This window comes from Lemur catta, chromosome 2 (genome assembly GCF_020740605.2).
Source record: "Lemur catta isolate mLemCat1 chromosome 2, mLemCat1.pri, whole genome shotgun sequence".
NCBI lineage: Eukaryota > Metazoa > Chordata > Mammalia > Primates > Lemuridae > Lemur > Lemur catta.
In genome coordinates, this window is record NC_059129.1 from 127,584,937 (window position 1) to 127,607,280 (window position 22,344).

At 34.6% G+C, this 22,344-nt stretch overlaps 1 protein-coding gene across 4 annotated transcripts in view; it reads left to right on the forward strand.

Annotated features, from left to right (window-relative positions):
• The window catches only part of ADGRG6 (adhesion G protein-coupled receptor G6), a 131,652-nt gene that overhangs the window by 70,011 nt on the left and 39,297 nt on the right, over nucleotides 1–22,344 (forward strand). For 3 of the 4 annotated variants that reach the window (XM_045544472.1, XM_045544474.1, XM_045544473.1), the window contains exons 5-9: nucleotides 4,137–4,205; nucleotides 13,446–13,531; nucleotides 15,622–15,674; nucleotides 16,824–16,886; nucleotides 20,468–20,610. In XM_045544472.1, the coding sequence (XP_045400428.1) occupies nucleotides 4,137–4,205; nucleotides 13,446–13,531; nucleotides 15,622–15,674; nucleotides 16,824–16,886; nucleotides 20,468–20,610 (414 nt within the window). Of the gene's footprint in view, nucleotides 1–4,136; nucleotides 4,206–6,769; nucleotides 6,854–13,445; nucleotides 13,532–15,621; nucleotides 15,675–16,823; nucleotides 16,887–20,467; nucleotides 20,611–22,344 lie in introns of all 4 variants that reach the window. The other variant, XM_045544476.1, reaches the window with a different exon arrangement.

Sequence of the window (22,344 nt, forward strand, 5' to 3'; positions counted from 1 at the left end):
ATTGCAGCTTACTGTGAGGGTTTACTCTGCCGTTGTTTGTATTATCACTAAGTAGGTGTGATATGAGCAGTTGGCTACACATCAGTCTTTTTTAGCACAACTTGTGTAAATACATAGTGACTCCTTTCAGTAGTATGTTTTTGGAGGAACAACAATAGAGAAGAAAGCTTAACAGCTTTATAGCTTTTCATCAACTGCACATTTTCAGTGATTACATTAAAAGAAAAGCAACTTGGCTCTAAATTTTTCCGTTAATATTAAGTAAATACCTTCAAACACCTTTGTGGTAGCCTCAAAAATCAGTGAACACATACAGATCACATTCTAAAAGCAATTTGTTGAAGGTAAATATATCACTATCCAGCAGAGGGGATTGTCTCTTCTTTCTTAACAATCTCCTGGTCTGTAAATCCGTCAGCCTAGGCAAATGATGGCATTGACTTTTTTACACAGATATGCTGAAAATGGAACTAGGCAGAAATAAAAAAAAGTTGTGCATAGTTTTTATATTTCATGTATTTATGAAAATTAGTATATTTGTAATGTAGGATTTTATTTATCAATTTAATTTTCTCTAATTTGTCATTTGTATATATAACATTTTTCATTTAAAAAAATCTTCTAATTTAATTTCTATTGCTGTATTAGATCATTATAAAATGGTGTTTACTGAGTACTTATAAAGCAATGTCAATTTGCTAAACTAGAAGTTCCCCAGAAGGAACAACTAATTAAAACATTGAGAGGTAAATGTTACAATTTCCCTTGAAAGGATGTCACATATTGAAATTTATACTTTCACCATACAATGAAACTGATGGAATGTTCAAGAAAATTGTTAACTATCTTACTCTAAATCATAGCTCTTCTGATTTTGTTTCCTTATTTTCATACTAACTTTTAACATCCTATAGTGGGAATGTAGTTAGTCTAAAGACCTCTTTCCCACAACACTGTGTGCTTATCTCCCTTTGTCTTCCAGAGATATTGTATCAGTGCCAGAAGTGGCCTAAGGAGCCTTTGCTGCCAACATTTATGTAATTTGAGATCCACAGGAACTCCGTCCAGCGGTCTCCTCTGTTGCATGTTACAGTGGCTGAGATTTCATCAGTCACTTTGAGCTGTAAAGGCCTTTTTAGTTTCCAGAAGTCCCTTACTAAAATATAAGTACCTACAGGAGAAGTGAGGTCCTGCAAAAAGTGGATGTGCGCTGTGTGATGGGAAGGAATAATGAGCAGAAAGCATTCAAGATAAAATTCCAGCTCAGTCCTGCCTCACCTTCTGCCTCCTCAAATGCTCTTTTTCCATAGGACACTTGCTTAAGGTTTCAATCTTTAGAACTCCCCTCCTTTGTGCTTGCTTTCACAGCCAAGCTTCCTCTTCTTACATTCACTCCTCAAACCTCGGCAGTCCAGAGTTCTTCGTTCCCACACAACTGAAACTAACTTCTCCAGAGCTACTATCAAAATCCAATGCAATGTTAAAGGTCTTCTCAGAATGTATTATTCTTGGCTTTTCGGGTGTACTTCATATTGCCACACCGTCCGTTCAACTTTCTTCTTTTAAATTCTGTAAAACCACCTTCTATAATACAAAAGCTGTTTTGACCTTCTCAGAGTCTATAGCTCTTTTTCTTATATCTGATGCTTAAATATAGGAGTATCTATGCTTCCACCTTTTACTCTTCGCAAATCTACAGTCTACCTCTGGTCCCAGACACATCTATAGCTTCTGTGGAGTATTTCCTGGTTAGACCTCTTACAAAAACATACAACTTCCTGTGTGTCCAGATGTCACATGGGCACCTCAGTTTTTATTACTGGACTTAGTGTTTGCCTCACCTAAGTTTGCTCTATTCCAGTATTTCCTGTACCCTTCTGTTGGATTGTTGTGTACCAATTTTCTCAAGTTGGAAACCAGCAAAATGTGCTCTATTCTTCCTTTTCTTTTCCTGTCTCCAATTAGTCACTAAATCAAATACATTTTATCCTTAAATTTCTTGTGTCCATCTCTTTCTGTCCATCCTCATTACCCCCATGATATCAAGCCTGAATTATTAGTATTATTCCTGCTTCTTGTATTTTCCTTTTGGTTGTAGGACCTCAAAAATGATTGTTTTCAAATGTAAATCTAATTTACTCACCTAGCTTCTCACTATTATTTTCCCATTGCCTTTAGGAAAGAGTTCCAAATTTTAGTCGTCATTCATAATGTGTTTAGTAATTTATTCAGTAAAGCTGGACACCCACCTACTATATGTGGGATCCCACTGGAAGAAAGACACAGGGTTCTGGAGCTCACGGTGTTTGTATTCTACAAGGCCCTCCACAAGCTCCTCATTACTTATGTATCTGATCATCCCTACCAGGTTTATTTATTTATTTATTTATTTGAGGCAGAGTCTCACTCTGTCACCTGGGCTAGAGTGCCCCGATATCATGGTAGCTCACAGCAACCTCAAATTTCTGGGCTCAAGCGATCCTCTTGCCTCAGCCTCCTGAGTAGCTGGGACTAGAGGTGTGCCACCACCATCCTGGCTAATTTTTTCTATTTTTAGTGGAAACATGGTCTCGCTCTTGCTCAGGTTGGTCTCAAACTCTTGACCTCAAGTGATCCTCCCATCTTGGCCTCCCAGAGTGCTAGGACTATAGCCATGAGCCACTGTGCCCGGCCACTACCAGTTTTTTACCATTACCCTACTCCAGTAGTGCCAGTACTTGGGTTCCTGGACCCTTGCAGTGCCCCCTTGGTATATGTTTCAGAAATTCTGTCTGCCAGCAATATTCATCTCTACTCTCTGACCCCCAGCTCTCTTCCAACCTCATATGCCTCCTGGGTCCTCTTCCTTGCAATGGATTTCCTGTTCATTCTTCTCACTACGCTGCTGTCACATTCTGTGAGCTACGACCACCTTCGAAGCATTTCCCTGTGGCACTTAGAACTGTGAAGCCATCTCCCATTCATGCCTCTCTTAGAGCAGTGACATTGCCTAGAGCACCATTCTGGCCTCTGTGCCTCACATATTGTAGGCAATGAGTAAATGTTTGTTGAATGAACATGTAAAGGTCTGTGGTGAAAGCTTATTGCCAGTCAATGACATGCCATAGACCTGCCTGTCGGATTGGGCCTTTTTGAGGTATCACAATTCCTTCTTTGGGCCAATCAAGGAAGGAGAAACCATGCCTCTTGAGATGCTGTTGAACTGTTGGGATATTTTCTACTTAAGCACATCATTACCTACTTAGATATCTTCTGTCAGCTCACGCACCTGCTGTGCCTTCAAATATTATTCCCACAGGAAAGTTCGGAAAATGTTTAAGTATTAGAATAAATCACTATTATATAAATGTTCCTTAAAATTAAATATATAAGTATGTATTATATATGTATGTGTATGTATATTTGCATTTGTATACATATACACATACACATTTATCATATATATTTATTTTTATGTTTTTATTCATGGTGCAATATACTTTGGGATAAGTTTAGCCCATCTTCCCCAGCCTCAATCTGTTGGTAAAAGTCTGTTAATTGTCAAAGGGAGATTTAGTGCCATAGAAAAAATCCACTACTTCTACTAGAAAATCAGCTCAAAACTTGTTTCCTGCTGAGGATGAGTCAGTAAAAGCTTGAAATAAAAAGACACAGACCAAATTGAAGTCACAAAAACATATTTCTGGAATTGCAAATAGCATATGCTAGTGCCTATGAACCAAAAATATGCATTTTATGAGTAATTCATAATATCCAAGTCCACTTTTGAAACTTATCCTTAATGTTTATATTATTCATTTTTGTGAATTTCTACCAGAGCCTTATAATTTATTCTACAAAAAGGCCCTAAACTTTTTGCACAAACTTTAAGGGGCAGTAACGCTTCTTTTCATTTCATTTCATGTGTGGATGGCTGATATTGAGTTAAAGATTTTGAGAGTGATTGCAATATCTTGATTTTCCATTTCAGAAAATTAAGGCACAGTGACCTTAAGTGACTTACTTGATTTTGGAGAATTACTGGTGGACTCTTCTAGGGCTACTCCTGTTACACCAATCATATGATTATGATTTTTTCCTGGATAATATCAGTAAATCATAAATCAAACTTGTATATTCTCTCTGTGTTGATCAAGGTTCCTACCTGATCCCACTCCCGGCGGCAGAACTAGCCAACTGTGCAGACCTGGGGACCCTCTGTCAAGGTAGGGAGGCAACGTCGTCCTCTGGAGTCTGTCTGCTTCCTACATGCTGTTTTGGGGAATGTAGTTGTCACTGTTTTGATTTTTATCTCAATTTTCACTTGCAAAGCCAAAAAAACCAGCAAAACAGAAGAATTTCTGGATGCGTTTTAGTTGTGTGGGTGCATAGTACATACAGTGTGGAGAAGGAATGCATTCACACCCAGGATGACCACATTTCCATAAAGCACTGCATTTTTAAAAATGTGAATGGATTATATGCTACTAAACAAGGGTTGATTTCATTTTTTCCCCCATTTCTTCTCAAGAATATTGCAAAGGTCCAGTATAAATAAATACAGTGGTCTAATATTTTGAAAAAGTATTCATGTCTATAAAACAAGGGGATAAAGTAAGTTGAATATTCAATTAAGTTTAAGACAGAGCAATGAGGCAATTTATGATGTGCAATATAACTTAAATCTTAGGATAAAAATGGTTATACTAAACTGATGTCAATGTAGCTATATTAATTATTATGCTTAATGACTAGAGCTTGGTCAGTATTACAATTATACATTTTATGTTCTAAATAGTTGCATGCTAAATAATATATAATTAAAGTTATACAAGTTTTAAAATAATAATGTAAATATTTTGCTTTAATTTAATCATTGTCCTCCTAATTACTCATGACCCTTTTTCATCCATTTATTCTATTAAACACTTCTTTATGAAGTGGCATATTCTATGTACCACATTAAGAATCATGTCCATGCCTTTTGTAAAAGCTGGATCACTTATTAAGATGATCATAGCACAAAGGTGACAGAGTTAGAAGTGAGACTAAACAAGTAGAAACCTAAGCTCTCTCCTGTGGTTCCAGTGTGGGAGTAGGGCATGTGGGCGGGGTGGGATGGGTAACTCATTATTATCTTTGTTTTCCTTTTAGAGATGTTATTTCTCTGATATTATTATTGATCAATAACCTATGAAAATTAAGTTATTAAGTAGTTTCTTCACATGAAGTCAGTGTAGTTTTTTTGTTTGTCTATTTGTTTTTTTTAGAGATGGCTCATTCTGTTGCCCAGACTGGAATGCAGTGATGTGATCATAGCTCACTGCAGCCTAGAACCCCTGGGCACAAACAATCCTCCTGCCTCAGACCCGCAAGTAGCTAGGACTACAGGTGTGTGCCACCATGCTTGGCTAATTTTTTTTTTCTTTTTTAAGGAGACAGGGTTTTGCTATGTTCCCCAGGTTTGTCTTGAACTCTTAGCCTCAAGCAATCCTCTCACCTAGGCCTCCCAAAGTGCTGGGATTACAGGAGTGGACCACTGCACCTAACCTCAATGTAGTTTTAAAATAGTTATATGAAGTAGAGCAAAAAAACCTTAATTTTTTTTAGTTCAAGATCTGAAGCTTTGTTTTAAGAATTAATTTTTTTTATTTGTTTTATCTATAGTACTTATTCTTTGAGTCAAAGGACCAGATTCCCAGATTTTTTTTGTTGTTTTTCTCCCTTTGTCCTAAGTGACTAAAAAGCATTTTCATGAAATACCTTGCATTCAGATAAACATAATTTGATCATAATAGAAAAATAAAGACTTCAAAGAGAATTTTTATTCTTAAGTATTATATATTACTTTAGAATGGAAAATTATCTTAAGAATGCATATTTGAATCAAGGAATTCAGTATTTTATACAGAGCCTTTAGAAGATAATTCTTTGTAATCATTTAAATACTAAAATGTTTTAAATTTAGGTAGTTTTTTTTTAAACTTAGAGATACATAACAAATGGTCATTGTATATATGAATGTACATCTAATACAAATGTACATGTAAGGTAAACTAAAGGAAAATTATGTGTGTAGTTTGTTTTGTATATAGCTCCACTAGAATCCCTTAGAAAAATATTATCAAAGCATTGCATAAGGATTTAATCTTTGAGAGTTTTAATACTATCAGAAGCATAGCTATGACATAAGGCTGTAAGGCTTCACTATGAGGTACTAAACATCAGTGTTTAGTAAAGTTATTGAGATCTTTGAATGACTTATTTATATATTTCATTCTTTTTTGTTTTTCTTTATACTTACCTTCTCAAGAAGAGATACATTTTCTTCTGAGATTTTATTTCACCAGTCTCAGTGTATTAGGCAGACTGACTTAGTTTAGATAACTTTCAAGCCATAGGTCTGTACAGACTGCCTTTTATAACTTTTTACAAACTCAAGAAACTGAGTTCAGGAAAGGTTTAGTAATTTGCTGTGTGATTGCCAACCTGTTAATGGCAGACCTGGGTCTAGAATCTAGCATCTGAATGTCCTTTCTCCAGTCCCTCTGTGCCCCTCCAGACCTTTGTGCTATATGGCACCAAAGGCCACGTGAACTGATTCTTAATGTGCCATAGAAAGTATTGCTTCATTTTACCCATTATAACTTGAGAGTCTGTAGTATTTAGTGGCAAGAGATGGTTTCCATTCCTCCTCTGTGTATTTTCATGCATTAATTATAGATTGCTTATCCATATTAACTGTCGTGTGCTCCTTGCAAAATTACATCTTTCTCGTCTTTATTACCAGCTACTGTAAACTCTCCTAGTACTACACCACCCACTGTCACCACTAACATGCCTGTTACTAATAGACTCGATAAACAAAGGAATGGTAAGAAATTATTACCTTTTATATTTTCAGTATGTCTTAACATAAAAAGTTGTGTTCTAAGGGTGGAAATATGTAATGTTTCAGCAAAGCTTATTGAAGTCAATCAGTGCATTTGTACATTTGCAAGACTAGTAAAACAAATAAATATCACTTTTCCTGAGTTTCTCATTCTTATGACCAGTGAAGTGAGTACATTTCTAGTACTACTTTTCTGCAGTTTTAGCTAAACTGTCTTTCAAAGAAGTTTTAGGAGAGAGATATTTAATTAAAAGGAATTTACTTGCATTATAATAGAGATCTGAGAAAAAAAAATTTTGTGAGATTATTCTCTTCAGGAAACTAGTGTTTAAAGGATTTTATAAATTTCAAAAAACTAAGTAATTTTAGTAATTTAATTTCTCACTGAAGTGAACTTTATGGTCAAACATTTGTAACATTTAAATCAATTTCCTTTGGTTTCTGTTTATATTCATCAAAGAATAATGATTAGAATGTGATTATATATTAACTAAATCTTAAATCAATTTTAATGACAAAAATTAAAGTCAGTTCCAATACTTCTTGACTTTTTTATCCATATATACTTTTCCATTTATATTATTTGTAATTTGCAAATACAGTTATATAAGGTAAGAAATGAATAGAGGAAAAGCCAGGTGAATTGAGTTATTATTTAATTTGCTACCTACCTGAACCACCTACATAGCCTTTTGGTAATTCAGTTACTGATTTCAGTTTCTTCTAATAAAGATAAATTCCAATCAAGTAATAACACCATTGCTTTGACTGAGATAATATTCTCAAATATGAGATGCTAGAAACAAAGAAATTTTCTAAACCCCAATCATTTATCTTGTGAGGCCAAGACATCTGTAATATATCACCAGGGACCCAAAACCCAGAGAAAAGAAACCCACATAGTTCATTTTTTTCTTTTGGCTTCAGGGGTTACATCAACTTCCTCTGTAAGGACATTTAAATTCGAGTATGGAATATTTTACATAAAACGCAGATATAAATCTCATTAGGGTTATAAAGACATCGATTCAGGGAAGTGTTTATAGTTATTCTGGTAGTTACACCAAGGAGATTTATGATGGAGCAAAAATTTCAGCAACCCCCAAGAAAGCAACAGCAGCTGAAGTTTCCAGTGCATATTTCACATGGACTCCAGCCAGTAGATGGGAATATTATAATTCCAACTAAGTATTTCACTCTTTGTATGAGCATACAAAGAGCCTCTGTGGCATTCTCCCTCTAGGACTGGCACATCCTCCACTGCCCAAGAACATTTATATGATGCTTCAGAGTCCTCGACTTGGTGGAGTGAAGCCGTATTCACTCAGTCATGTCATTTCTGACATTCTTGAAGAAAGCCTTGTTCAGTCCATTTCTCTCTGCGTCATAACCTTCATTTGGAGTTTCAACAAAGCAAGCAAATGTTAGAATCAGTTAAAATGGTTTATCTTGACCACATTAATGGGAAAAAAATTGAATTCAGATGACTCTTGACCAAAATGTAATCTCAGCATTTAGAAATATTCAAAAAACCATTATGTGGTAGAAATATTCTCAAAATTATGTACTCAAATTTGTATACTATCTTAACATTTTTACCATACACTTGAGCCACCTATACTATTTATTTGATGGATTTTTTTTCCTAAATTGACTCCCTTTTTTACTTAAACATCTGTATTTACATGGGAAAATCGATTTCACTATTAGAAACTGAAACCAGGACTACTTGTTATGAAACGGAAGTGAAAAGTGAAAATAAATGTAATATAAACAGTGTTTTTGAATTCTCCCTATATTCTGTTGCCTTCTCACATCTCAAAGCCTGAAGCCTTCATTATCTTTTTTAAAAAGGAAGAGTAACAAAATATTAAGGGTAGACTACAATTAAGATTTTTTCTTTGATGCAATCAAATTTGAAATAATTGAAAAGATTATTTTTCATCTTGTGAATAAATGCTATTTTATATCATGTCCTGTACGAAGAACATTCATATACCATCAACAATTTCTTATTCTTTGGGAAACTGATATAGTAAATATTCTTAGGTTTATGATCTGAAATATTAGAGAATCCCACATTGTTTACTGTAAGAAAGATACATACAGCTGTCAAATCTGCTGTCTACCATATCCTGTCCTTTTAACTCTGGTCTGTCAGAATTTTCCTGAGTTCATCAATAATGATATGCTAGTGTGGGGAGAGAAGAGGGATAAAGATTGTTTAATAATCAGATATATTTTCTTAATATATCAATAAAATTTGTTTTCCTGGATTTTGTGAAATGTTCCTATTTTTCTGTGTAAAATTCTTTTTGTTATTTTCAGTAGGACTTCAGTCTGATTCTTTAGATTACTCCAAATCCTCACTTAAATTCATCTGTAGGTTCTTGGAAACTGCAACTTTTAAGTGAAATGATGTAACGAAACTGATTTTACCACAGGCTAATTGATATAAACAAGAGTTAAGTTCCATCAGCATATTCCTGGTCACAAAAACATCACCAAACTTCTAAATAAAGACCCAAAACACTTCTAATATTAAACATTGAAATAAATGTGTACTATACATACATTTAAGAAAGATTAATGAAAACAAGAGAATTATTTACCCAATTTTTGATGAATCAGTGAGTGACGCAGTTGTTATGGTGGTGGGTTAAATCACGGAATAAATGTTTGCAAAGTGAAAACTGTGAGGAGCCCCTCCTCCCACCACCCAGTTCAAAATCAGTCACAGATGTGGCAGCTCGCTGAGCACTTTCCTACTGCATCCTCTATCCGTGTGCATTTGTATGATTGTCATAGACTTGATGAATTTTTATTTGATAATAATTTGTATTCATTCATTTCTTCATTTTCCATCCCACTTATGCTAGTCAAGGTCGAGTGTGGCCAGAACCTTTCCTGGCAGCTCAGGGTGCCAGGCAGGAACTAGCCCTGGCCAGGACACCATCCCATCGCAGGGCACACTCATATATACACCATACTCACTCACACTGGGATCTTTGGGATGTGGAAGGATGCCAGAGTACCCACAGAAAAACACAGATATGGGGAGAACATGCCAATTCCATACAGACAGGGACCCCAGCCAGGAAATGATATTATTTTTCTCACCAATGTTGTAACGAAGTGACCTTGAATGAAACAATGTTATTCGAAGACTTGCTATTATATACTAAGAAAGTCTTACCTTTTAAGCTATTTTTCAGAAACATATTTCATGGATAATCTAGGTAGTCCCACAAATAATGAACCTTTGTACCTTTTCCATTCCCAAGTAAAGCTCTTGGACTAATTATTTTCATTTCAAATCATGTCTTCTATGCTTGAAATATTTCTCTACTAGTACTGAATTGTAAACTTCTGTGAGGTTAGCACAAACAACCCAAGGAAGGAATTAACTCCATGAGTCCTTATTGTTCTAAAAATCTAGCTTGCAAGTAAGTACAAATTGTGACACTTCTTCTAGTTTCTCACATATGTTTAGTTATTCGAATAACAAATTCCCTTGCAGATCATTTGTTTCCATCCGACAGTCCCTCTAGCTGTACATACCAAATAGCTTAAGGAAATTGTGTGTGTGGGACCTGCAGGATGCCAGTCATATTGTAAATGCTGCTGCTGTACGATAATTGCCTCATCACCAGTTCTAAGAAATAATCACAAATCTTAATTAATATTTGGTTTATAGTTTAATATCTATCTTTTTAAATATACATATTTTAAACCTATTATTTCAAACCTAGATTTTACATCCTTGAATATAGAGTAGTGTCATTTCTATAACCTTTAGGAAACTCTGAAAAGAATGTTAAGAAGTCAATTTAAAGAAAAGGAAAGATTAATTGGAGAGAGACCTACAGAAAGGAATAGTGTTTTGATACTACGTCTGTAAAGGCAGACAGTGATTTCTACTTTGAAGTTCTACATGGCTGAAGTTTTTCAAGAAACATCTATCATGGATTCTTCTGGCCTGGATGTCATTATTAGGACAATGCATACATCTCTTGAAGTCTCTGGAACACATGAAGATTTATGAATAGCTTTTATATTGAGACACCACAGGAGTTGTTACATTTATAAGAGAAGATGACTTGACTGCTATAATAACATGGAAAATCCTGCATCAGTGTGTCTTAATTGTGCCTTTCCTCCAATGGCAATGTTTAAGCCAATTATTTTGCTACAATCCAAAACCCTTCTCTCTAGCCCTTCCATGGACAGTTTTTTAAATCTTGTTTTGACAGTTTACTCTTGGCTATTTCTCATGATTACTTGTTGGCTACCCTTTTCAAAAAATTTAAATAAGTATAACAAGGTTCCTTTGAGTAGTTTTTGGCAAAATTTACAAAATATTGTCACTCGGAAGCATCTAAAGAAAAACTGCTTGAAAATTAGTCATAGCATGAGAGAATCTATAACAAAAGATGCTGGTTATTTGGTATATTAACATATTTATTTGCTATAAGCAATATAATTCTAGGGAGAGTACTCCCTGTAGGCTGTCTCTGCTATTGGATATCATTCCCATTTATGAAAACAGTGAACTGGCCGAAAAAGTGGGGCAGGAAACATTTAAAATTTAAAGAAAATGTTTTAAATATTTGGATACCTCCATAAAATTTCAAAAATGTCAGTGATTGAAACTACCGATTTTTAGTATTTTGCACTGTTTTCTAAGAGAGGGAACAAATACTACTCTTATAACAAAAGCATGCTGTACGTCTCCATCTAGTGGTAGTTTTTCAGATACTCTACTAGCGTCAGTATACAGATGCTCCTCGACTCACGATGGGGTTGCGTTCCCATAAACTCATCGCAATTCGAAAATATCGTAAGACAAACATGTATTTAATACACCTTAAAGTGCTCAGAACACTTACGTTAGCCTACAGTTGGGCGAAATCATCTAACACAAAGCCTAATTTGTAATAAAATGTTGACTATCTCATGTAATTATTGAATACTGTACTGAAAGTGAAGAATGAAATGGCTGTATAAGTCTTCAAAGTACATGGTGAGCGCCAGGCGCACTGTCTGGGGAATGGACACGCTTGAGGCTCTGACTCAGGGGGATGGGCGGGACATGGACAATGTATATAACCTGAGCTTTTGTACCCCCATGATGAGCTAAAAAAAAAAGTACAATTTCTACTGAGTGCCTCTTGTTTTCACATCATCATAAAGTTGATAAATCCACGATTTTATATGGTGATATCTACAGTGTCAAAGTTTTTGAATCAGTTTTATATGTTTTATATGTTCCTCTAAATATTTTTTCATTCAAAACATTTTGTAAAGGCATTTAAAATCAAGATCAGTAAAATACCTGTAGAGTTTTAAAATTGAAATAATCTAGTCTGCATAAGTTTAAACTCACCTGTGCTTGGACCTGTACCAATCTTTTATTATTAGATCAGAGGTAGCAACTTTCGTTATTTAGCATGAGACTCTGACTCCTTTACTGGAAAGACATTCCTTTGCTAGTGGGACTGGAATTGGCATTTTGGTAGATTTGGGAGTTCCCAGAGGCATACTTTTGTATTTTTTTTCTACTGTCTCCTCACAATTTTCATCAAATATTTTCCTCAAAATTGCTTTAATTATATATTTCTACATTTTCTATGCATATTTTACTGAAGACAACTAACCATAAGAATGAAGAAAGATGATTGACAATAATTGAGATTTAAAAAATTTTCCCTGTCTCTGTAACCTGCCATATTTTAAGAGACTATTTTTCTCATTAGCTACTTTGAGTAAAGTGCCCTGTAGCACATTCCTAGAGAGATTTAGCAAACCCTTGTTGAGTTTGATTTCATTTTTCAACAAATTTCAGATTGCTCCTCCTCTCCCAAAGCAGCACCTTCTTTACAATTGGGTTTTCTTTTAAAAGTGAATCAGTCTGTTTAAAATTCTACCTGTAAATATTTTTTATTTTTTCCCTCTACTTTGGTATGAATGACTATTTTTAAGAAATTTTGATGACAAAATCTGGTAGAACCCAACCCAGTGGTTCAGTAAAAGGAAATGTTTTATTGGAGACAGGAAAGAGAGGGAAGGGAGAGAGGTCCAGGGCAGTGAATGTGTGTGTGCCTGTTCTCCCTCTTCAAGTAAACTCCTGCACATCATCTCACTCAAGTTTTCTCATATCCCCAACTCCTTATCATTCTTCATAATGCACAAACAAGCATAACTTCTTGTTATAAGAAGTAAAATTGTACATAAAAACAATCCTTACTTTATGGACAGGAGATATGAGAAATCTATAGAATTAAAAACTATGAAGAAGCGTATGCAAGTGATAATTTAGGAGCAATGAACTACCTGTAAGAGTAAACTGATAACTATTTCTGAGAAGTTGCAAAGGTCAATAAGCTTAACATCATCAAAATATCAGAAATTTTCTGTGCCTTTGTAAAAAGTATTTCTTTTAACTTGTGTTATAAATTATATGATTATGAATAAAATTATGTGATGATATAAACATTTATGTGATTGCAAGTTTAAACTGTTTGATAATTCTGTCAAATGTAATTAATGGACTTATCCTATTTCCAATGGGCAGATGGAATTATCTATAGAATATCTGTAGTGATTCAAAACATCCTTCGTCACCCTGAGGTAAAAGTACAGAGCAAGGTGGCAGAATGGGTAAGTGAACTTGGCAAATTTCTCTTTTTGTTTTAAATCTTTAACTTCTAGAAATCTGGAAAAGCCCCTGGGTAACTGAATCCACAGATCATCCTGAAACACAGATACTATTCATTATAAACATAAGGTACATATTAATAGTAAGTGAGGTGTTGTGCTTATGCATAGAAAGAGGTGCATTTGAATAAAGGGTAAGAAACTAATAGACTATATCAGTGTCTTAAATAAGAAAAGTACTACCCAAAAGGAAATAGGTTTTGGTAGGTGCAGATATCTTTATATACTCTTAGATCCATACATTTTCACCTGTATTTTTAAAAACAGATTTTTTTATTTGTTTGTTTCTTTAAACCCCAAAAGTATAAAAAGACATATCATAAAAGTCACCCAGTCATTTTTGCTGCTTATCTGTTTAGAACCATCCCCATCACCAACAGTGAATTGGACATCACTGTTAGTTTTTCTTGGGTTTTTCCAGATTTCTTTGTACACATAAAAGAAAAGAAAACTATAGATTCTTATTTCCCTTTTACACTGAAAGTAGTATATTTTACACACCATTCTACACTGTATTTATTTTTGTTGTTGTCAGATTTGCAACATTAGTACATGGAGAACTTCCTGGGTTTTTTTTTTTCCTTTTTTCTTTTTTTTTTACACAGTGCATAATATTGCATTATGTGGCTTTCTTGTCATTTATTTAACACATCTTCTGTTGATGGATGTTTAAGTTATAATTTATTTAACCAATATATTATTGGTTAAAACCAGTACTTAAGTAGTTTCCAATTTTTTTTTAAATACTAATATTTTCTTCATTTTCCTACAAATACAACCTGTGGATTTTTTCATTTTCTTCTCAATAATAATCTCAAAAATGTTACTTTTCATAGCTTTCTATTTTTTCTATTATTTCATTACCTACCTACAGCATACTGTGAGACCATACTTCTTTTTATATATAATACTATTACAGTTCAGAATTGTTTTTTTGTGAATAGGTCATTAACATATACATTCTAAAGTAAGAAAAATGGATTTTCTTATGTAGTAGGTGTCTGATAAATGTGTCCTTGGTAGCAAAAGAAAGTTATTGAGAGGTTACATAGCATCATTCTCATCTAAAGTGAAACTTTACCAGACATTTTTTATTTAAAATGCAAGATAGCAAAGCAGATACTTGATAACAGAGAAAACATAAGTGGTGTCCGTGATTCCTATTATTACTATTTACAGTTAAAAATAATTTAATGCTTATTTTGCCAGCATTTCCTAAAATTTACATTCAATTTTAGAAGTGCTTATAAGGAAGGCTAAATGTGCGTATGAAACAAGAACCCTTCAGAGGTGATTTATAAATAGGAGGATCTCATGTCACTGAAGAAATTCTATTTTGTGCTGGTTTCAGACACTGTAGCCTGGAAGCTTGTTGTTTATGTTGAAAGGAATCCATTGCTTCATTAAAGAGTCTGGTGCTGAGGCCCGTTAAGACTGCTAGATAACCACACAATAATTGTCACAGTTCCAAAAATGTTGGACTTATTTGTTTTTTTAAGCTTTATATTGTTGACTTATAATTTTTCTTGTTCCTAATGTACTTACGAGATGTAAATTACTAGGGAACATATTTTAGGGCACCTCAGTGTTTGTTAAATGAAGAATGGGGAAGGCATTTATGATGACAATCTTCTTCTTATAATACGGGCTGGAGAGGAAATGATAAGTGTTTCCAGACCGACAGACTTGGATTCCAATCTGGGATCTGCTACTTCCTATGGGGGTGATTTTAGGCAGACTATTTCCTCTCAGTGAAGCTCAGTTTCTTTATATTATATATAAGGCTGTATGGGAGCTGGGGATAGGCTAATACCTATCTCATTGGTTGTGAGGATTGAAAGAAGTAGCATTCGTCAAGTTCTTGGCATGCAATGATCTAATGACTGTTACTTTATTTTTCATCCTCTAACTGTCCAACATTTTCCCCGGGGTCTTATTCTAGTAACAATTTATCTTTGGGGAGGGAAGAATCTTGATCCAGATTTTTAAAAAAAGTATTGCCACAACTCAGCCTTTTCCATTGTGTTTTTCAGCTCAATTCAACCTTCCAGAATTGGAACTACACTGTTTTTGTGGTTAATATCAGGTAAATGACAGAATGAATTATTTGAGAAACTAAAAGTTTTATCTAATTAATGCTGAGTGTGCTCTCTCTCTTTCTCTCTCTCTCCAACTGTACCCACACACACAAATATACATGTACCGTATTCATAATCTTTCTAAAACAACTATATATTATTTTCACAAAAAGCCTCATGGCTACAGCAATGATTTTTAAATTTTTTTGAGCATTCCTTCCAGTCATTTGAAATATTTTAGCATGTACTCCCAAATATGCATTTATTTTAAATACACTGTGTATGTAGTGTATTGATGTAGCGTGTGTGTTGTGCACAATTGAATCAATATATGTTATAATGTGTCAAAAATTAAAACTAGATAACATAGATAGAAGTTGTCAGTTCCTTCTTATACCCCACAGGGGTGGGGAACCTGCGGCCTTGGGGCCACATGTGGCCTTCTGAATTCTTGAGTGCAGCCTTGTGACTGAATCCAATTGTACAGAACAAATGATTTTAATAAAGAGATTTGTTCTGTGAAAGTTTGGATTTGGTTGAGGGGCTGTGCTTGGGGATCTGGAGGGCCGTGTGTGGCCTTGAGGCAGCAGAGCACCCTTTGGGTTGCATGTGCTTCAGTTTCGGGACCACTTTTCTGCAAGATCTGATCTTGTACCTCTACAGTCTGATTGCAACCTGGCTTTTCAAGATTACCTTTCATGGTTTTTCCATTTAAATTCTCTACTAAATCTTCAGCAATTGGCATTGTTCAATATCTTCCTCTGTATCTTGTTTTTACAGTTTTGTACTTAAACTAATTTTCTGGAGTATATTTTATGACTCTGAAACATATATTCTGTAAACCTAAGAGATGTAATAACACAGAGAAGGGGTCACACTGTCAGATAAGTTCAGGAAGTACATTATTCAACAGACTGAAGCAGGTTTCCTTGTCAGAACATCTCAGGTTCCTTAGTGTACTCACATGCATTGTGAATCTTCGAAACAGCAAGAGCACACAGTTGCCCAGCTTTATGAAAGAAACTAGAACCTCAGAGCACACATTTGGAAATAGTGGCTTAGAATGTCCTGTCTGCCTCTTTCTTTTAGCTCCCCAAATTTTGTTGTTGGTAATGCTGTGGACGAGGTTTATTAATGAATATATGTATTTGTTATAGTTTTCACCAGAGCACAGGAGAGGACAAGATTAAAGTCAAGAGAAGCATTGCGAATGATCAAAGGTAACACTGACAAAGTCTTACAAAAAATAAAACATTTTTTCTCTTTCTCACTGCTTTGACTATCTGGCAGAGGAATGAAAACAATGAGATAGGGAGAAAATTTTAATCACATAGCACATTTGAATTATTTCTTTGGTACTAATGGACACTTTTTTCTTATACTTAAAACCATAATATAACAGACTGAATAGTATTGTACATCTGATGAAAAATAATTCAGAAGAAGAGCATTTAAAATGGATAGATTATTATTTTTAGTATTTCTAGTTTATGTATGATAACCCATCACCTCTTACTTGAAATTGCAAAGAGACCTCCAAAGAAAATAGCTTTATTTTAAGTAAAGTGTTTATATATGATAGCATGTAATATTAGGTGCCAAAATATTTTCAGCATTTAAAGCCATCAGCTAATTTTCTGAAGTCGCTATTTTAAAATTTGTGTCAGGATCATGACTTAACCACCCAGGTAATTTAGCAGTGGTCTCCAACTGCTGGAAGTAAGTTTTTTCACAGACCGGGGATTGGGTATGGGGGAGATGGTTTTGAGATGATTCAAGTGCATTACATTTATTGTGCACTTTATTTTTATCATTATTACATTGTAATATATAATTAAATAATTATACAACTCACCATAGGTTGTATAAACCCCTGATTTAATGGATATGCCCAGCATATCTAAGCAATGGGCATATAAGGACCAGATGTTCAGAGTACCATAAAATGAGTAACAACCTAAACTCCTAAATGGAATAAATTTAGTTGTATTCAGGTAGTATATTGCATCTCCATAGAATTTTTTTTTAAACTCTGTTGAAAAGCAAAAGTTCCCATAAGTCTTGCTGGGTTTCCATTGATTGAATTGATGTTATAGATATATTAATTCAAACCTGATGATAGAGGCTGCTTCTTTTCAGGTGATATATTCTTCCTATGAGAAGATAAAAATAAAATTTGATATGAAAGTTGGCCAGAGAACTTTCTTCTTATTTTTTTCTTTTAAAGTTATATTGAACTATGTTATTTTTTTTAATGTTTAGAACATTTTATTAAACTACAAAATTGTTGGAATTAATCTAAATAGAAAAACGTAGTAAATATTTACAAACATTGATAACGTCACTCAAGTCACACATGTAACAATATTACAAATTGAAATTATGGAGACCAACAGACTGGATTGAGCCATCTGATTAGGGAAAGGTGTTTTTATTTCTTACATTGTTCCTTTTCCTTTATGATCTGAAAACAGAGTAATGTATTTCAGCACTGTATTCTTGAAAGTGATAGGACTTCTATACTCTACTTAGCCCAATAATTTCTCTTCCACACCTTCTGCTAGATCATATTGAGCCTTCAATAATGGGCACAGCAGCAATCTGGATCCCCTTACTGGATACTTCATCTAGCAATTGGGACAACCTCGTTTAGGGTATCAGTGATGGTGTCCCCTCTTCAGGAAGTCAGCATTCTCTTTTTAGTTTATTTACTGTGCTTCTTCTACTACCTGGTAATACCAAAATCAGCCACCATTAGAATATGTCAGCACCTCAGAAACTCTTGCCTGAAAGACATTTAACTTCGTGGAATCTCAGTTTCCCAGTCTGTCATACCAATGAATAATTTCACAGAAAATTATAGGGAGAATGAACTAAGAGAGTGCATGTGGGAAAAATCTACACATGTAGTTTTTTTTTTTTTTTGGTATGAACTCTTGACATTTTAATATTAATTTTATAGCCTTTCCTCTTTCTTCTTTTTTCTATTCCCTACAGATCTTATGCTCATTGATGAACCTCTATAGTCTCATAGTTTTTCCCAAAACCACAGTCTACTAGTTTTACACGTTTTTTTTTTTTCAAACTTTTCTTTTCAATTTGATTGTATCACATAACACAGACCGTAGCTTCAGATAATGCTGTCATACTCTATCGCCTAGACAGACAGGAAACCAAAGCCACAGAGACTGGTTTATTCAAATAAAGAATGGCTGATGGTAACAACAGATAGAACTTGACTGTGTAGAACCATAAAATAGTTTCAGTTTTCAGGATGAGAGAGGAAAGTAGTGCAGATAAGACCTGTGAAAATACATGGTTATTCTTGAATTGTTGAGTTTAGGTATTCAATGTCATCCACAATACATTACACTAATTATGTTCTCAATATTCTAGACAAGTAAAAGGTCACGTTCCCAACTCTAAGTTCTCAGTAACTGGAGTGGCAAAGCTTATCTTCAAATAATAATTTAATCAAGAGATATTTTTCCATAGGCCATTTAAAAAAATTATTAAGATATCACAGTTCACTATTCACATCTCTGTTTGCTTCATCCTGAAATATGGTTTATATATGAATGTTAAGCAGTAAATCACCAGAAAGATAAGTAGCTTTTTGGAGTTAATTGTGAGAACAGTAGAACACTTTGTCCTTGAAATTAGCACAGATATTTAGGAGGAGAAAAATCAAGTTATTATTTAATTTCACCTAACCTTAAATAGCAAATATTTCACTTAATCCTTCTTATTTTTTTAGCACCACACATATATTACTACTCTAATATTTATTCATATTCATAGAATTTCATAAATAAAATATGCCACTGCCTCTCCGCTGAGTATTCCATGGTTATTTTAAAAACAATGCTGCCACTTTGTCTTTGGCATGTGGACAGTAACTGATCTTGATAACACAGTGCCCTATCTTTTGTCATGTTATTCATTTCTCCTCAGAATAAGGAGAAGATAAAAGTTTTGTTGCAAACCCAGAGCTTTCACATATAAGAGAAAAAAATTTCTCTTCTACCTGACAAAATAGCATCATTTAATTTTACCTTAGTATTTAAATTAAGTTTTGATTTCTGCTGTTGACTATAATGGTTATTATAGTTGAACAGAAAATTATATTACTTTAATTGTAGAACTAAAAGTTTTGACAGGGCTTCTAGGATACATCTCTTTGCTTCCCATAGAAATATTTTCTTTTTAAAGAGCTTTAAGGTCAGACATTTTATAACTTTCTTCAGTAATAGGCTGGCCAATCACAGAATATATTTTGACTACTAATTTTGTAACTTTTCACCATACAAAATACTTGCAAATGCTTCACAGAGATGGAAAATCATTTGTCGCTATCGTGGAGAAATTTTTCCACATTTGTAAACAGTAACACAATAATTCCAAAATTTGAATGATCAGTTGAAATTCTAATTTTTCTTTAAAAACTTTATTTTTGGCCATAAAGGAACAATGTAGAATTAACCGCAAGTATGGCCCTTTCTTGTATGTATCCTATAAAATATTAAGATAATATAAAATATTAGTATTAAAATATTTCTGAAAATAAATAGGGTGATATAGAATTATACATGCAGTATCCTATGGAATCTATTCATACTGAAGTATATTTGACAGTATAATGTGCACAGCAGCAGAGAAAGCCTGTGAGCACCCTGGTTCATCTCTTCAGTCTCAGCGCTTCGTGGTCAGCCCTCCATGTCCAAATGTTGTTTTTCCCACCAAATAGTAACCAACCAATCAACGACCCCAGCAATAACCCTAATCTGAAATGTTTTCTTAGGTTGGTGCTTTGGGCCCTTCTAGTTTACAATGCTACCAACAATACCAACTTAGAAGGAAAAACCATCCAGCAGAAGCTCTTAAAAAATAATGAGTCACTGGATGAAGGTTTGCAGCTATATACGGTGAATGTGAGGCAACTGAGTAAGTGACTTTAATTTTTTTATAATATGCATTTTATATGACTGTACATGTGGGTTTAAGTGAAAAAAAATAGACATATTCTTCCTTTATGTCCTATTTGATTATGTAAAAATATTTTCTTCTGATGATGAAATTCATCATAGTGGTGACATTGTAACAAATAAGTGACGTAGCAAAAAAAGAAAAAAGGAATCTGCTCAGTACCTAGGAATCAAAGAGAATGAAGGAGGCAGAAGAGAGTTTATACTTTATTTTAGGGACGTATTTTGAAAATATTAAGAACATGTACATATAAGCAAAATGCCAGAATAACCCTGACCACCATTGGCTTCAACTTTAGGGATGAAAAGAGTATGTATATGTTCATGTAGGAACTCTAATGTGGTAGATATTATAGAAGGCGCTTTCCTATTATTAAAAAATCTCCTTTTTTTACGTTCCCTGTCTGTTTAACAGTATCACTGCCTTCACAGGAATAGGCCAGGAATCTGGGAGTTCTCTTGGACCTAGAATCAATTCTCACCTGGACACCATTCACATCCTAATCTCCAGCCACTCATGTGGCACTGCCTGCACCTCCCCAAACGGCCCATGCGCCTTTCCACATCCTTTCTATGTCTTTGCCTGCACTGCTGTTCTCTACTCCCATTGTCCACCTAATTTTCACCTACCCAGTTTTAAAGACAGATCTAAAGTCACCTTTTCTATGAAGGCTTTTCTAACATCATCACGTGTAAATAGACATCACTGCCTTTGAGCCTCCACTTCATACTGTCCAGATACCTAGAGCATTATACACATTGGAAGACCATAGTATTTGACTGGATGTACTTATGTTCTTAGGTATATTTTCTTGAAATGATAATCTCTGGCTTAAAATCATGTGTTAGTTTTTCTTTAAACCCTTACTTCCCACCTGCCCCTAGATCCCAGCACATTCCCTGGGACCTGAATACTCGCTGAGTAAATGAACGAATGAGTCTTGATGGAAATAGTTTAGGAAGGCAAATGTTCAAAAATATGGACAACAAAAAAATTATTCTAGTAATTTTTACATGATTATGATTATGTACATCAGTCGAGATCAAAAGAAAAGAAAACATTGACACTTCACGCTCAGGAGGTTGAAGTAGGGGAAGCAAGTATTCCTCAGCCTCCCAAAGGGTGACAGTGACTGAGGTCAGAACCACAGTGTAGTAAAGAACGAGGCGTTTCCACTTCTGTGAGGAACCAGCCATCTCCATTGTGTCGATGTACGTGATTACAGAGAACTTGTGTAGATGGATGAATGCAATATTTAATAATAATAATGATGATGATAATAAACAGTTTCTGAGCCTCTGTGTGAAAATACCTTTTTCCAAACAGTGCTTTTTGGGGGTGGGGAAGGCGCAGCCTGCTACTCTTTTCCACACAGGAGTCTGCAAAGAAGGAGCTTGAGGAATGGTAGCCTGTACGTGACTGAGGAACCCTGGGAGGACCAGCCCCTCCCTGTCTTCAGAGGCTGGAGGATCCCCAAGGCAACTCGCTCTGCATACCCAGATGTTTAATTTATACCATTTAAATTAAATTCTACATTTTATTGTTTTTGTGCAAGTGGGTCTGTGGAGAGACATTTCTACCTTCTACCAATCTAAAAATAAAAGGCTAAAACCTGACAATTTTAAAGCTCAGACTGTAAATGGGAAAGTTATTTGAATTTTCAATCGATGACTGCAATTCTGGTTCCCAGGA